The following is a 17,228-nucleotide window of genomic DNA, read 5'->3' as shown; positions in this document are numbered from 1 at the left end:
ATACACCCCCTGATGTTTCTACTTAAATATGCTTGTAGAAAAATGGTTCTGGCTTTAGAGCGTGACACTTGGAGGGAGTGTACAATTGATTTGGTTCTGGTTTTAAGAGCTTAAATATGTTTTTCATGTGGATATCTCCTGTACTTAAGACATTATATGTCAAAATAAAAAGCAAAAAGGTTGTGTACTTTCAAGGGGAAATCTTGCGTGGTTTTATTTAATATTTAACTTTTCTCAGATCTGAGTTTTTATGCCATGAGCCGTGCAGTACTGACCAGCCTCTGCTTGTCTTCACCAGTAGGTGGCTCTGTGGGACTGTGATCCTCACCTGTTTTCGATGTGAAGCGTGGCCGTGTTTGTTACGGCCCACTCTTTCCTGTTGTCTGTATGATATCGGTGTTTGCTCATCAATTATGTTTGTATTTACAGCGGTGGAGAGCCTGGAGTAAACCAGTTTGCAGACACTGCCTTCAGACTTCACAGTGACTGTGAGGAAGGACGTCACATTAATTTTCTTTTTGTCTTCAAACTTTTCCTCATCTTTTACAAACTGGTTTTAATGAAAATGTTCCCTATCTTTAAAGTTTAATTTTCATTATTTAATCTGAGAGATCCCCACAGATAAAACCACAATGCTGTACAGTTTGTGATTAGCAAACTTTGCGGTTGATAAATAACGAGATTTTGCTCCTGCTAGTGTAAAAGCTTTAACAACAATAACCATCAAACTTTAAAGTTAGGTTAAACATGTCCAGAGATGCATGCGTTTCTTGAGTAAACTTCACCACAGGGGTGTAGCGCAGATGATTTGGCAACAGTCTTGGCTAGAACTTCCTGTTTGGGAAGTTAAGACACAGGCACTGTGCTGTACTTGGTGTACAAGAATGCATTTTAAACAGTGAGTGAGTAATAGCACTCCCAACCACCGCTCTGCTGACGTCAAGGCAAAGAACACGCACCACTAGGAAAACTACAATCAAGGTGTGACCGGAAGTCCTAAAACCACAAATGTTTCAACTGAAACTACAATCTTTCTAATCTGACTGCGCTGCTGTGACTCATGCACTGTTTGTGGTGAAAATGAATTGTTATTTTATTATTAGACATGTGTTAAATGTCACTTTGATTGTGTTTCCTATCTATATATGTCATCTCGGCCTACATTTTCTGATGTTTTTACTTTAGTGAGAAACTTAAAGAAAAAAATGGAGGAAGACAGACGGGCTTAAATAAATGTCAGAGGTGCACTGTGTTATCTCTCTGCTTCCTTACTCAGCCTAATTTTCACAATGCTGACTCCACATTCACAGCTGACCAAAAAAAGATATCAGCCCTGCCCGGCTAACTCTTTCAGCATATGTCCTCAGTTTAGTTATTAACCTGGAACTTCCCAATAGCTGGCCAGCTGTGAGGGTGGGTGGGGCAATGGCTGACTGGAAGTCTCTCTTGTAGCCTGCAGTTCATTTTCACAGGGAGCCGAGCAGGGATCAGGAAATTCCTGAATAAGAGGAGAGTCAGATCTTTCCAAGAGTGACTCTGCAGAAGTCTGAGTCACCACACTCGGCAGCGCTGTACAATGGGAGTTCAATACCACAACGTGTGAGTACACTGTCATCAGGTGTATCATGTCTATTCATGCCCTTATTATTTCAAAACTCCAAAAACCCAGGAGAGTGAATAAGACAAAGCTTTCAGTGTTAACTTGTCTTGAAAGGTAACTTGGCTCAAATTTCCACAACATTTAAGATGCAAATAGTCACGATCCCTTTTCGGGCTTTAAAAACAAGTTTTTTTTGTTTTTTTTTTAAAAGAAAAATCACAGTTAAAGCACAGGTGTCAAATTCAGTTTCTCTGAAGAGGCCACACCAGGAAATGAAAAGCATAGCAAGGGCCATACATATAGAGTTTAATGACTGATAATTTATGCTTCATATAGCCTTCTCATGTACACTTTGGACCACATAAAGGCCTCAATCAGCCCACATAAAAGTCTTTTAGACTTTATAAAGTTGTGTGTTTAAACTATAAGAAGGCTACCACACAACCAGCCCACAGCAACCTGTTTCACAAACCTGACAGACAGCTACCTGCCCTATGGGTCACTTAAAAATACACCTTCATGTCAAAGCAAAGTAGCGGATCTTTCATTCTGTTCCCGTTCATATGCCCACAAGTCTCACCGAGCCCGTTTTACAGGACTCAACATGATAGCACAGTCGTTCACCAGAACGTCCCGACTTTCCATCTGCGATACACAGTTTAGGCATGGAACCAGCTGGATGTAGGAATAGAACTTCCCACTCTGAGATTTAGCTGGAAGAATAATTTTTTTTGCTGTAAATGCCTTTTTTTTTTTTTTCATTTAAACATCAAAATTCTTCTTCTTTCAACTGGTTCCTTAATGACACAATTTTCTCTTAAAACAGAAACTGCCTCATGGCTAATGCCTAAACTGGCCTCTTTTCAAATGACCTACTCAGTCTCATACCTCAGCTGCCTTTTGGTTGGACTGTGTGTTACCTTGTTAGCTGTCAGGTGCTATGAAGGTGCGGCTCTTTGTTTAATTTGGTGTGCACACCACAGCTATAAGCGGGCCAGATTAAAATTTTCAAAGGGCCAGATTTGGCTTGTGGGTCTTGAGTTTAACCCTTTTGCATTTAAAACAGAAGCTCTCAAGTTTTGTTTTTTTTTTTTTTCTGGTACGCCCCTCTTCAGGAGCCAAAAATGTTCACACTTGACCAATTTTCACACTTTACTTATTAAGTTTTACTTAAATTGTGAGTTAACTTTTGCTTGTTTAATATCCTTTACCTCACTTTAGCTTTATTGTATATGTTTCCCCTGGTGGTCTGCACTCCACTGTTTGAGAAACACTCTACCAATAATAGAAAATATGTTCATTTACTTTCTTGTGAAAGGCAGCTACCAGCAAACAGAAAGCTAGAGGGGTTGGCTGAACCACAGAAGACTAGAAACAGTTTATCTCTGTCCAAAGGTAATAAAATCAACCTTCCAGCACCTCTAAAGCTCACTGATAAACATATCTCTTCTAACTGTAAAAACTATACTGTGCCAGGAGTTAGACTGAAAATATTGACAGCTTTATGAAGAGTTTGATTTTTGTTAATTAGTAACCTTTAGAGGCAAAAGATTTTCGTTACCAGTCGGCAGAGCCAGACACGTTGGCTCCGTCTTTCTTTAGTCTTTCTAAACTGCAATGCAGTTGGGTTTTTTTTGGTTTTTGTTTTTTGTTTTAAAAAGGCTGGAAATATATTAGAAACATAAAACCCAGAAGAAAATTCTTCATCCGCTCACCTCCTCCCCGAGCCTGGTTCTGCTAAAGGTTTCTTCCTGTTCAAAGGGAGTTTTTACTTCCAATTAAGGGGTTGTTCATAGGGGTCATATGATTGGTGAGGTTTTCTGTTTTCTTTGTGTTATTGTAGGGTCTTTACCTTACAATATAAATTGCCTGTTGTTGTGATTTGGCGTTATAGAAATAAATTTGAATTGAATTGAACTGAATCAAAAAAAAAATTGCACATCATTTAAACACAGTGATTAGTTTGAAGAATTTATGCTCGTTTTATTTATCTTCCTCCTCCAGCTCTTCAAGGGAAAACACTGATGTAACCTCTCCTGCATGTCTTGGGTCTGCTGCGGGTCCTCCTCCTGGTTGGACACACCTGTAAAACCTCACCTGGGAGGCGTCCAGACAGCATCCTTTTCAGATGGCTGAGCCACCTCAACCGGCTCCTTTTGATATTAAATGATTAAAAACAAAAAGTGAAAATCTGGTTGAACAACTCACACCTCAGTTTACTGGCAACAAATCTCTTTTCCACTGATACAGTGCCAGCGGTGATGCCAAATCTAAATCAATATTGTCTGAACATGATTCTCAGGCCCTTCAGTGCGACTGTAGTAAAGCCAGGAAAAAGTCTACTGGAAATCACTGCCCTAAAGGCTCAGGAAGACTCTCAACAACAAGTGTTACTGAACGCTGTCCATTCAAAAAATTCAAAACAAAGCATATATAAACAACATCTAGAAACATTACAGCCTTCTTTGGGTCATGAATGTATGAAGCGTACTGATCAGTCTAACACTGGTTTCTGAGATGCGTTCCAGGCAAAACCTGTTCACATATTCTTTTCCTTATTCCTTTCTGACACCTTTGACCTTTCTTGACGGTGTCCTCCTACATGCACATTTAGATGACTGCCTCTTCTGCGCGCTTGGAAGCAAAACCAAAATACAAAAAGTGCCAGTGAGAGAAGTACCACTCTGCTAGTAATAAGGATTTATCTGTCACTCAGACAAATCAGAGTCATCTAATGGATCACTCCTATACATCCTGCTATGACTTTGGTCTAATCCTCACCCTAATGAAGACTTGGACTCTTAGTGCTAAACTAAGAAAGAGGGTACGGAATAACAAACAGAATCACCCAAGTTACGGTTTACAAAGCTGTTGCTCTCTGCAATTTGCTTGGCGTACATGGACACTGTATGCCAAACAACATGAGAAACGTCTAAATATCCTCTGCTGAAGATGCTTAAGGAGTATTTTTAACATGAAGTGGTGAGACAAACTACCAAATGTTGAAATATTTGCCACCAAGCCTGCATGCTATCTTATCTCAACACCCAAACTTGCGCCATAAAAGTAAAAGTAGTAGTAAGAGTCGAGAAATGTCACCAACTGTAAACATAGGGCACATTTGAAATAAAACAAAAAGACCCCACAAACTGCTGAGTAGCTGAAACGTCTTTCCAAACGTTACGTCTTTCCATTCTTCATTGATATATTTCTTTCAGAACTACAGCAGCTGATCTCTTTCATTCTTCAACGCCTACAGGCTGTTAAAATAAGAGGTGATGCAACACTGTGGTAAACATGTGTCTGTCCCAGCTATTTTGAAACCTGTTGTTGGCATCAAATTCAAAGAGAGCATTAAAATAAGAGAGGCTAATTTCTAATCGAAAGGCAAATGTTTTCCATTTCAGGGTTTCACATGTTGTCTTCTTATTGCTTTGCCTAAACACACCCTTAAAATGGTTTGATTTCTGTTTTTATCTCCATTTTACACAAAGTCTAAACTTTTTTTAAATAGGTAATTAGTAATGAGCTGCTGGTGCTTCGTATTTAACATATCCTTTAGTGCAGGGGTGTCAAACCTAAGACCCGGGGGCCAAAATCAGCCCTGCAAACGCCCTAATCGGCCCATGGGGCAAATGTGAAAATGTGAAAAAGGATATAAGACTCTTGCCGATTGATTTTTTTCATTTATTACAGCAGCGTCTCTTTATCATGTAGAAAATCTGAGACGCACTGTTGAAATTGCTCTTCTTTAACTTATATTAGGTTATCTCAGGAGTTTAATGCACAAAGTCAAACTTCTTTAGATGTAAAATGAGTTCGATATCCCTGCTTCAAGGGGGGAAAAGGACAAGGATTTATGACCTCGGACTGTAAGCTTTGTGTAACTGGGGCCTTTTATCACAAAACAGTTACCACTTCCACCCCAGAGATACTTCCCCTCTAGTTCCCCTAGTAGCTATTTAAACAAAAACCACATGAGAAGATCAAACAGGTATGCAACAAATAAAAGGATGTAATGTTTTAAGGCAGCAAAGACGTGAGAAAAAAGACTGGATATAGCAGAACTTTGCATCTCATCTCATCATCTGATGAGTCCTCGAGGTTAACTTGTGACCTCTTGAAGTCACCCTGACGCTGAGGTTGGAAAAACCCTTGGATTACACCCCTGCTGCTCCCCCCCAAGCAGCTGCACAGCTTACACGCAAACATGTCAAATTGTGTTTTTATGTGTTAGTCGCAGGGGGTAATTTTTCTGCAAACCAAGCAGCAATGTTGTTTTTAAGTTAAATGGAAAAGCTCTGTTTTGCTGCTTCTCTGACAGAGGCTGATGCCTTTGGTTGTTTCTGTTGAGACATTCAGCCGTGAGCAGTTCCTGTTCCTGTTCCTGCCCCCCCCGTTGCTGTTGCTGGGACCAACCGACACTCTCACTGATGCGACATATACTAATCAACTATCATAGGGTAAAAACATGCATGTAGGTCATAGCGTAAATAAGAGGTTCGAGCCGGTGCTTCCCCGCTTATAAGCTCCACATCCTTCCTCTTGCTGAACGCAGCAAGGAGCGAGGACTTTGACGTCGACACATGGTCGACATGTAAACAAAGCTGGCTGACCTGCCTCACCACAGATGTCATCACTGTGTTCCTTTGGGTTTGTTGTTGATATTGTCTTCGTAGAAACGGTGGAAAGGAACAAAAGAAAAAAGAAAAAAAGAAGTGTTGCGTGTGGTGTTGTGTACCGCTGAGTCTGTGCTACCAAAAGCTGTTGTTACAAATGAGGTGAAAGGTAAGGGTACGTGAACGTGAGGATGGCCACATAGTTGTGTGGGTGAGTGAAATGTTTTCATGGCTGCCACCCACGTCAACACACCCTGTTTCCTCTTGAGTAATCATGTCAGTCAAAGCCTACACACCACTACTACTATGATAATTCAAGCTGCTGTCTGTGATTTGATTATTTATCAGCCGAGAGTTTTTGCTGTACAGTGTTTCATCATTATATTATTCTCCCTCGGCCTCAGAGGTATATGACCTCCCAACGGCTTCAACTACCTGTTTAAACTGGTTTAAGCTGGGCTTTTGTAATCCAGATGGCGCCATATTTTTGCGCTGTGCCATACTGCAAATTTTGGTATCAATCTATTAATCTATTACCAAGTAAATGCAAGCCCAGTATTGCTAATGCCAATGCCGATACTGATAGTTTTAACTTACAAAGGCCGCTTATATGGGGGAGAGCAGTGTCCCATGATTTGTGAGATGAATCATCGATTTGTACTTTTTACAATAATGAGTTAATACAACAAAACACACCTTTCAGCATTGTGTATATTTTGAAAGTGGGGCAGCTTTTCTTGTTTATATGTGATTTAAGCTATGAATAAAATAGACGTGACCATCATTAAAAAAAAAGGCTCAGACTTTATTGAAACTATTTGAGGTTTTTTCTTTACATGTTTTTTAACACAATTCAGTGGGCTAGAATTCAGAGGCCCAGTATCGATACGATACCAAAACCCACATTGGTATCAGTACTATCATACACCTCTAGATGGAAGTGGAATTTCTTAAATACACCGAGTACATCAGAGGACAAATTTTCACTTCCACAATATTCAACATTTTCAAGGAGTGGTCGTCAGAATAAAACAGGATGTTTGCTTTGTGTGCATGGCGATTCATTTGTCTGGTAATCTAGGAAAGTTTTGGTGGGCAGCTTTGAGGAACAGTGCATTAGACTGAACTTTCAATATTGATATAAACTTCATTACCTTAAAGATCAGTGGGATGTTGTGTTTCCTTTCCTTTCCTTTTTTTTATTCCTACTTCAGTGAAGTGCATGCAGTCATACCTAGAGTCAGTTTCTCTGAGTGATGAAGTCTTGACTGTTTAAACGAGCTCAGATGCACATTTCTGTTTCTTTATTTCTTGACTATTTTCTTTCTTGACTATTGATTGGCTAGCAGTTCCTAAAGTGGCTGTAAGGCTGCCTCCTACTTAGTGGTTACAAATAACTAACTAAATAAACAAACAGTTGAAATTTACCTAACTTGTTTAACTTGCTTTTTTATTTATGCAGTCATTGGACATCTATTGGCTTATTTTATTGTGACATGCAATAAACACAATCTAATATTTTACATAAACATGCTAATAATAATTGGTGACTGCTTCTTGGTAAAAAATGTACATGCAGTTTGTTTGTTTTTTAAATTTTACTGGGATGCTTTTGCATTGTGGCCTTTTTACTTTAAAAGTAAACTGTGCAAATGAATTATCACATTACCACAAATTTCAAGAAGACTCAGAAATCTATTGCATTTTAATATTTTGTAAGACTGCATATAAAGATGAAAATGTGCTTTTTGAAGTAAGTAAACTTTGTGACTTTCTAAACACTTTAAAAATTATTTTCAAGTGGATTTTCCCTAATATCTTTACCGCTGAAAATGAAAGTCTTTTCAGGTTTCATGTGAATAAAGATGTATTATTTAGTTCTCTAATCATCCCTGTTTTTGTACTGTACATTTTGAATGCTCTCCATTTTCACACATTGAGAGTTTATTAGGATAAACTCTTCTTGATCACAAACGTTGCTCGAATAATTAAGCCAGCATTCGTTTTGCAAGGATGGCCTGCTCTTATGCAAGATCTGGGCAGGGAGGCTTGCTGCGTAGTGACCGCAAGTCACTTCTGCACGTCAGTCTTGAATTTTCACAGTCATCCACAGCAAAAAAAATTGCAGAAGTGAACTAAGATGTTGAAATCTTGGTTCACTTCAAGACAGATCATGTACTGGTCCGTTTACCGTATCTCAGGCGGTTTGGCTTCCCGTTACAACTCATGGTCCGGATATCCGGTGTGCCTTTCACTTAGGAGGAGGAACTGTAATTAAAAATTGAAAATAAAAAGGCAAAATCAGTGTTAAAATCACCCTTACATATTTGTTTTCATTGTTGCTAAAAAATGGCAAGGGTTTGGCTACTTTTGGTTCAGTTCTGATAGTTGTTTGCCTTTAGTGTTAACTTACAGGGTCTATGTTTTTAGTGCAAAACTTCAAAACACTTAATCTATCTTCCAGATCATTTTTCTATATATACCCACTCTGAACACTTAGACAGGGTTTAAATACGCATTTTTTACAATATCGACAGGTCTTAGATGTGTTCTTGCTCAGTCCTCTCCATCACTGAGTTAGTTTGTTAGATATATATATATATATAAGAAGGTAATACATAAGAATACAAAGTGCAGTGCATGGGTGAATGTGGCTCATAGTTTAAACCTCTTATACTGGTCAATAAAACAGAAAAGCTCTATATAAATGTCCTGTTTTTTTTCCATTTCCAATCTCAGAAGCTTTCGAGTCTCAGCATTTGTCACTCGTGTCAAAAGTGTCGTGTGGCATTGTCCTTCAGTAATAACTTCAGTTCCTCAATTTTGTGGACACTTTGTAAAATCAATCCTTTTTTTAAGGAAATGTGTTGCGATAGTAGTATAGCTTAATGGATACATGTTTTTTAGGATTAAGTTAGACTAAAACTAGAAGGATTGCCCAAGGTACAGATATTTCGGCAGGAGCGATTTCTCAGTATTTAAGAGTCCCACATTACTCAAATGTTGCTCAATGAACCAACTGCAAGTCAAAGAAAGTTCTCCAAACTGGGTGTTACCTGAATCTTGATTTAGTTGTACTTATGGTTGGCCGCATTGTGAAATGAAGCAACACTTTGAAACATGGGAACAACTTCTTGCAAATTTAAAGTACAGGTCTCATAATACAGAAGAAATATGGTGGGGTTTTTAATGTAAAAGTATTTTCTGTTTAATTACTAGATAGTAAACTTTAGAAAGTGTATGAAGAGCAAGAAAGTAAAATTTTATCCAGCTTCATTTGAAGGACACACCTGGAAATGAGATTCATATCAAGGGCCCAAAAGAGCACGTATTTTACACAGCTAATCAATAATGTGTGTCTCATACAGCCCTTTCATATACAGTTTGGTCCATATAGTGCCCTCAACATTGAGCCAGGAAAAGTAAAAGCTCTTTGATCTTTTGCCATAACTCTGACTGATGCCTACCCGATCTGTGACTCACTGCTTGCTGCTGTGTGGATTAAAACAGCAAAACAATAGCAGAAAAGATGTTTCTAAAACAAAAATTCTCTCTTCACACTCAGTACAGATAAAAGATACTCATTCTCCCTCTTTCTCCTTGAACTTTTCTTTCTGTTGCAGTCTTTGTTAACTTGCAGGCACAGTGGAAGTATAACTGTTTGTTTAGTTTCATGCGTACAGGCCACAGCTTCGACTAGGTGGTCCAAATTTTAAAGAAAGCCAGATTTGTTCCATGGGCATATTGTCACATGTACTTTAGGGTCACCGGGTTCAAGATACTCAGCAAAGGTGCGTCTGTTTTAAGGTAATTAAATTAAAAAAAAAAAAACACACACAAAAGATGTGCAAACAGAAAACAAAAATGGCCCCACTATAGTACCTTGAGATACTTCAGTGCTCATATATAGGTTAGCTATATTTTTGTACCATAAAGCTTCAATACTAAAACTAATGTTATAGAGCCACACGTGCATTATCCTGCTGCCATAAATCAATAGCTGGAAATATTGGTTAACAAATGATGATCTGCTTGAATTATTTTGTTGCTAAAAACTATAGTATCCAGATGTTTTAGGGAATTATTGAGCCTTTCACGTTAAAAAAGCAAACAAAGATGAAACTACAGTTTTCAAGGTGTTGTTTAAAAGAACCCAACAAGCTTCAGCCTGATTTCTACTCATAGTCAGAAACATATCAAGCATATCATTGTTATGTGTTGTTTTGTGTTTTGTAACTCAATGACAAAGCTGATTATGATGGATACTAATATGAAGCAACATCTGCAGGCAGCAACAACAATACTAGACTTAAAAAACATCCTTCTATCCACTTACTTATCCAGCTTGGGCGGCTGGCTCTTATGAAACTGCTGACATAGGACGAAAGGCAGGGAATATGCTGAACAAGTTACCAGTCTGTGAGATAATATGACAGAATTAAAACTATTAATCTAATAATACGATTAATATTTTTGGTCTGCTCAGTTCTGACGGTAGAAAAGTGAAAAATTAACACAAATACTTTAACTCTTCCACAGAGAGTCGACTAGTTTTCTAGTTAAATGTTTTCACATTAAATCTGCTGCAAGATCAGTGACTCAATGTGTATTGCAGCTTTTTACTCAGTCATGCACTAAAAGGACTTTCTGTAACAAGTCTCATTCACACAGACACACAGAGATTTTATCTTTGCTTCAACACTTTCTAATTCACACGAACTATGATGGTTGCATCGGAGGCAACTTCGAGTTCAGCGTCTTGTCCAAGGACGCTTTAGTGTGTGGACTACTGGAGGAGTCAGGGATCGATCTACCAATCCAGTCCTGAGCCACAGTCACCTCCTTATATAGCTGAACACATATCATGTCATAAAATACCTCGTTTGTAAAGGTATTTCATTCAGCAAACACTGCATCACAATCATAATCAGTAGTTTTTGAAATGTTGTTTGTTTGTTTTTGCTCCATTATAATGTATTAAATTCACTCTGACAACCTTCTGTGTGATATAAAACATGGAGTGTGCTCTTGCTGCAGTCAGCTGAGATTTTAAAAACAAATGAGAAAAAGGGATAAATTAAAGATAAATTAAATTTTAAGAGTTCTTCAAGTTTATTTAAGGAAAAGCACAATCTGTTACAACATTATAACAAATTGTTCTGAGGAACAAATAACTGCTAACATATAAGAATGACTCACATATAAGAAAAATTCTTCAATTTCACAACAACTAGTACAAAGTGAGCAGTGGGATAACAGGTGTGTGTGTGTGTGTGTGTGTGTGTGTGTGTGTGTGTGTGTGTGTGTAATGTGATTGTGTCCTGTGTGTTTGTATTGGATTATAGGAGACCAATTGGAGGAGCTGTGATGCAATGAGGAGTTTACGGTCAGACACTGCCCATTGACGGTAAAATGCGAACATGGGGGGCCGGGCTAAACACTGAAGCACAGAGGTCATCCTGTGTGGGAATTTCCCTCTTGCCTGTCAGCATGTGAGCCAGAAGCAGGGAAAGACTGAGTGGGGCTCCAGTAGAAAACGAAGGGGTCATCGAAGAAAGTATGCTGAGAATGTTTGAAGGAGTCTGTGCCAGCGCTTGCAGAGAGAACGAGAGCAACGGGAGCAAAGAGCCCTGCTGACAAACAATGGAGAGCTTCTCTGAAACATTGCTTTGTTTCTCTGATTGGCCTTGGGGATTAAAGCCAAACCACAACCACTTAAAGCCATTGTCGTGAACATAGAGTACAACAATGTCTTATTTAAATGTGGGTGTAGCATTCTTCGTGGGGTGATGTGCTGGAAAGGGAGGATATTGCACAACAGTTAAAAGCTAAACTGTTCATCATGGAGTGTGTTGAAATATCCTAAATGTCATCTCTCACTGCACACAAACAGCATCACATAGTTTTTATGCTTCATTAAGAGAAGATAAAGTGAGCTTTTCCCCTCGTTTTTCTCTTCACTGTCAGTGTAGTACATGTGTCACTTCTTAAAAAAGAGAAAACCTAACAGAGGCACTTTTTTTTCGCTGTTTGAGGAAAGGGTTGAAAAACATTCTCCACCCTGAATTGTCATAGATATCCTTTAAAATCCCACCGTGCTCCCTTTTCTTTATCTGCTCAGTCTGGGATTTGCTTGCTTGTGACAGATATGTTTCATATTGTGCACACAGTGAACTGCCTTGTCAGGGCTTGGTAAATTCCACTGCAGACCATTTGTCAACTTATTGTGTCTGTTGTAGCTAACCTACTTCCATTTTTTAAAAAAAACTTCTACATTTTTCCCTTTTCCTGACTTGAGGGTTAAAATAAGGTTTGCGCTCGCTGCCAGCCAGATCTTGGCTGTTGAAGCGTGACCTCAGGTTGTGCGAGGAGGTTAGTTGCTGATTAATTTCCATGCAACCTTGAACCCCTCTCTGGGGCAGTGGACCCTGCAGACTATTGACAGAGCAGTGTGCTAAAGATAAAGCCAACATTTCTGTGCTGCGTGCAGTGTGACCTGGTCTTTTTTTATGCTTTTTGCTGCCCTCAGCAGTATCGTTTCATCATAAATTGCCTGGATGTATTTCAGGATATGAGAACTTTTCTGCCAATCATTAAGTAAACAGAAGCACTACAGCTTTCAGATTTACTCAAAGAGCTTTTTTTCCCCCTTAATTTTCAGGAAGAAAAATCATCTTTCTATTTTATTTGTCAATTTTTCTCTATTTACCTTCTGATCAAACCGCTGGGTGCCATTTTCTGCTTCATGAATACACCACATGAGCAAATACTGTACATATAATGTAATGTTTCTTTTTTTTTTATGTCCTCCATCTCCAAGAAGAAACGTCAAATTCCTGCTCCATGTTTCTTTTGGGGTGTATTTCAGTACGCAGGCCTCAATTAAAAGATTAGGAATATGCTTTGTCGCTGAGCCAGTTTCTTATCTGCAATATGTTGTAAGAGAAATATGTGGTATTACACAGTCAGTCTATGATGAGTGTAAGCATTAGACAAGCAAACGCCCCTTTCTGTCTGTCTGAGCCTTCACCTGCCTCAAAGGGACAAAAAAAGAAGATTTACAAGTGAAATTGTTTAAACAAAGTATAAATCTGTTTAATTCAATAAAATATCAAGTACAATTAAAGCATTTCACCTTTCAATATTAAATAATTAGACTTATTTCATTCATTGCCAATACTATTACAAAGAGTTGCATCATTTCACTGCAGCACAACTCTTCCCTTGACAACCACTGCTCCAAATACACACAAAAAATGTAGAAATTCACTCGCATGTACGTAAAACCTGCACAGAAATACTGCATACACACACACAAAAAGAAAACAAAAATCACATCTGAGAATAAAGCTAAGGTGACATGTGAAGAGTCGTGAATGATTGCGCAATACATGCACCCACTCCTTCAGTCCCATTCAAAGTGTCCTTGTAAACTGGTGGTCGCCGTCTTCACCTGTGAAGCGTACCGTTTTCAGCACAGTGGATTCCCTTTAAAGTCCACCGATGATCAGACAACAGCACGGAGATCCGTGCAGAGTCTCCGGTGTGTGAATGTGTGTGTGTGTGTTTTAACACTGTCCGGTGGCAGAGAGCAGGTTGCGCAGGGTGGCCAGCTCTCTGGACAGCTGCTCCACTCGCTTTTGTAAACGATCGTTCTCAGCGGCCAGTTCCAGCACTTTGTGTTGAGTCTCCAAGTTGCGCATTTTGGCTTTGTCCCTGCTCTTCCTCACGGCGAGGTTGTTCCTCTCCCGCCTCACCCTGTACTCTTCACTGTCCTTGTCCAGACGTTTCTTTGCCTTCCCGCTTGACATTTTGCCGCTGTGCGATGGTGACCTGCTTTTACCTGACGGAGCAGGTGTGCCGGGCGGGCTGGAACAAGTCGAGGACGCAGTGGAGATGTTTCCGAGACTGCCACTAGTGGACTGGTAATGAATGTAGGACCTCATGTCAAAAGCAGACGAGCCGTTCTCCATCTTTGCGTCTTCCTGACTGTCTTCTCTGTCGGCGGCAACAGCAGCAGCAGGTCTGTAGCGGCTCCCGAGTTCAGGGCTCAGCACGCTATCCACGCGGGTTTCCTGCAGCTCCGGGTAACCTAGCGCGTAGGGCTCCCTGGGGTCCCTCAGGTTGTCGCACTGGCTCGTCTCCAGCTCGTTCAGTAGCGAGTAGTTCTTGTAGTTCTGCAAAGCTGCAACTCTTCTCTTGTTCTCTGCCAAGAAATCTGTGAAAACGTCCCCCTGCTGCTGCTGCGTCTGCGCCGCCAGCTGCGGGTAGTGCAAAGCTGAGTCCAGGTAAACACTGAAGTCTATCGCTCTCTCCCGCTCTTCAATGCCCAGCTCCGTCATCGAGTCACCGAGCCTCCAATATGAGCCGCCGCCGATGGGGCTGATAACGCTGTCTCTACTGTGGATAGCAAAGCTGCCCTCCTCGTAGAAGCCGGCCACTTCCATGGATCTTAACACCCGCCGGATTGCAGAAGCATGGAGGGCTGAGGTGAGACGCCCTGTGTGTTTTGGGTTGAGCTGTGAGATGCGTCTGAATGTGGTGAGTCTATAGCCCCCGTGACAACATGCAGTAAACTACTTTGAAGAACTTGTGCTCTGGGAGTGAGAGGAATTGACAGGTTCTTCCTGTCTCGAGGGGTTTTATTTTTTCTTGCGAGGGGCGGAGCTCAGGTATGTGACGCGCAAGGCAAGTGGACAACCTGTGCTGTTCTTCGAGGATCTTTGGCACACTGAACTGCGCTTGAACACAATAAAAAGCAAGTTTAAGCACTTAAGCGGTTTTTTCTGTCTTTCTCCCCCTTCCCTGTTTGTTTGGTGGTATTGTAGCACTTGGCTACAACAGGAGTGTCAAGATAGGAAATGCAATCATTTGTATGATTTAAAAAAAACGAAACTTAACTTAAAAAGCAAAATAAAAGTGAAAATATTATCGCACAACGGTGAGTACTTAACCAAGAGCGCAATAACGAAAACAAAACCATATGTTAGTAATTATTTTAAACCAGTTCTGACATCGGGTCCCATCATGCCCTCTACAGTCAGATCTCATCAACTCGACAATAATGGAAAAATTCCACTCGGCATGTTTACCATTTTCTAACTTCGTGCGTAATCGTCTCATAACAACGATACTCATGAGCGCAGCCCCTGACAGCTGTTTCCTTTGAGCTGACTAGATTAAACCAGTATGCTGTTCTGTGGTAGACCCCTATAAGATGATACATCTCTTCCAGCACTGTATCAGGGTCAAGGTGGGTGTAATGAGAAATTTAGTGAATCTGGTCTATGTCTACCTATGACAGTCCAGTGGCTCCACGTCTGAACCCAGGCTCACTGCGCAAAGATAACAATTCTCCCAGAACATACAATCTAGAATAAAGCCCAACATCCCAGTGTTACCAGTCACACGTGGCCTCTGAATTGGATTTACAGTCAGCACTATCTGTTTTCTTAGACATGCAATTCCGATAAGGAAAGAATTCCCAAAAAAGGTCCTTTGATGGAGAACCGGAGATGGTGGTGGTGGTGGGTGTGTGTGGTGGGGGCGACTTGTAAGAAACCCGAGATGCAGCGTGAACAGCGAAGTTAAGCGGCGAAGTTAAGAGACATAGTTATGGATTAAGTCTTACTGCCACCTGCTGGTGACAAGAGTCATTATAACTGACTCAAAACCGAGGTTTTGAGTTCCTGGCCAACATCCAATCTGATTTCAAGTAGACCTGAGCTGTTAAATCACTGAATAATAACGTATACACATTTTCTCTTTTTTACATTTAAAAGAACTATCCGCTTGTTTCAAGTTTACTAAAATGAGATTTATGTAAAGGGACAGACTCTTACACACACCCACAGCTGAGCTGTTACTAATTTGTGAAACACTTTTGGTGCCTCTTTTTCAAAACCTTCTATCACCGTTTCCCCACATTATTAGGTACACTTCTTCTACAGCTATGACAAATATTTAATCTGCCAATCACATGGCGGAAACTGGGCGCATTTGCCGTACAAATCTCACTTGTGTCTGTTTTTCTGATTAAAGGGAACCTGTTATACTAATTCCCAGCTTTGTATTTTCATGTTTGGACTGCTACTAGAGAAGCCTCCCTTCGCCCACTGTCTGAAACAAGCTGTTTAGCTTCCTTCTCGCTCGACTTAATCCAACTTTCTTCTGATTGGCTGTTCCTGGTAAATATTTGAATATCAGGGGTGAGGTTGTTGCGCCCACTGCGAAGACCATATAAGGATTTCCCCTGGCACTGACGTCATCAAGAGTAAGAAGAACTGTCTGAAGTATGAGCTTTTGGCCCCCAGAGACTGTTTGTGCATACACTGACCTATTTGTAGCAGAATACACACTCACTGACCGCTTTATTAGGTACACCTGTTCAACCGCTCGTTAACGCACACATCTAATCAGTCAGTGCATTTATGCATGTAGACATGGTCGAGATGACCTGTTGAAGTCCAAACTGAGCATCAGAATGTGGAAGAAAGGTGTTTTAAAATGACTTTGAATGTGGCTGGTCTGAATATTTCAGAAACTACTGATCTACTGGGATTTCCCAAACAACCATCTCTAGGTTTTAATTTTTCCTCTTTGGGGATCAGAGGGATTACCTGCCACATGTTGTTTTAAATCTTATAATGTGTCACGTTATTTTTTAAATAACCAATGAACCGTTAAGACACCTTACCTGAGCATATACTGGCAACTTTATACGCAGCTGAAGCATCACAGGTGACAGATATCACTGTAACACCTGTTCCTGTTTTCAGCAGTGATGTGGCACTTGCTCAAGATTTGGGGTCAACAAAGGAATACCTGAAGGATTTAGCAGCTTAACACTTTTGTTGATAATGGTTGCCAAGTTGATGTCTGTGATTACACATAGTTGCAGTGAAGGCTTAAACGTGATGAAAAAACAGATGACAAAAGGTCAGATTTGTCAGAGTGCCTAACATACAAGACAAAAAAACAAACACATAGATCTACAGTGCATGATGTGA

The 17,228-nt window shown here is 40.2% G+C and overlaps 1 protein-coding gene across 1 annotated transcript; it reads right to left on the bottom strand.

Moving 5' to 3' along the window:
• Positions 1-13,311: 13,311 nt before the first annotated feature.
• cebpb (CCAAT enhancer binding protein beta) lies at positions 13,312-14,844 on the bottom strand. The gene has a single exon (XM_085394660.1). It carries the CDS (start codon positions 14,664-14,666, stop codon positions 13,788-13,790), a length of 879 nt encoding a protein of 292 aa, XP_085250786.1. The 5' UTR covers positions 14,667-14,844; the 3' UTR covers positions 13,312-13,787.
• Between the last annotated feature and the right edge of the window lie 2,384 nt (positions 14,845-17,228).

Source organism: Rhamphochromis longiceps, linkage group LG20, assembly GCF_057381845.1.
Source record: "Rhamphochromis longiceps isolate RC_006_pf linkage group LG20, R_longiceps_female_GT1.1, whole genome shotgun sequence".
NCBI classification, from domain to species: Eukaryota; Metazoa; Chordata; class Actinopteri; order Cichliformes; family Cichlidae; genus Rhamphochromis; species Rhamphochromis longiceps.
This window is presented reverse-complemented; position numbering and strand designations above follow the sequence as displayed.

Coding starts and splice junctions, on each gene's coding strand:
- cebpb (XM_085394660.1), bottom strand. CDS start 14,666: ATGGAAGTGGCCGGCTTCTACGAGGAGGGCAGCTTTGCTATCCACAGT.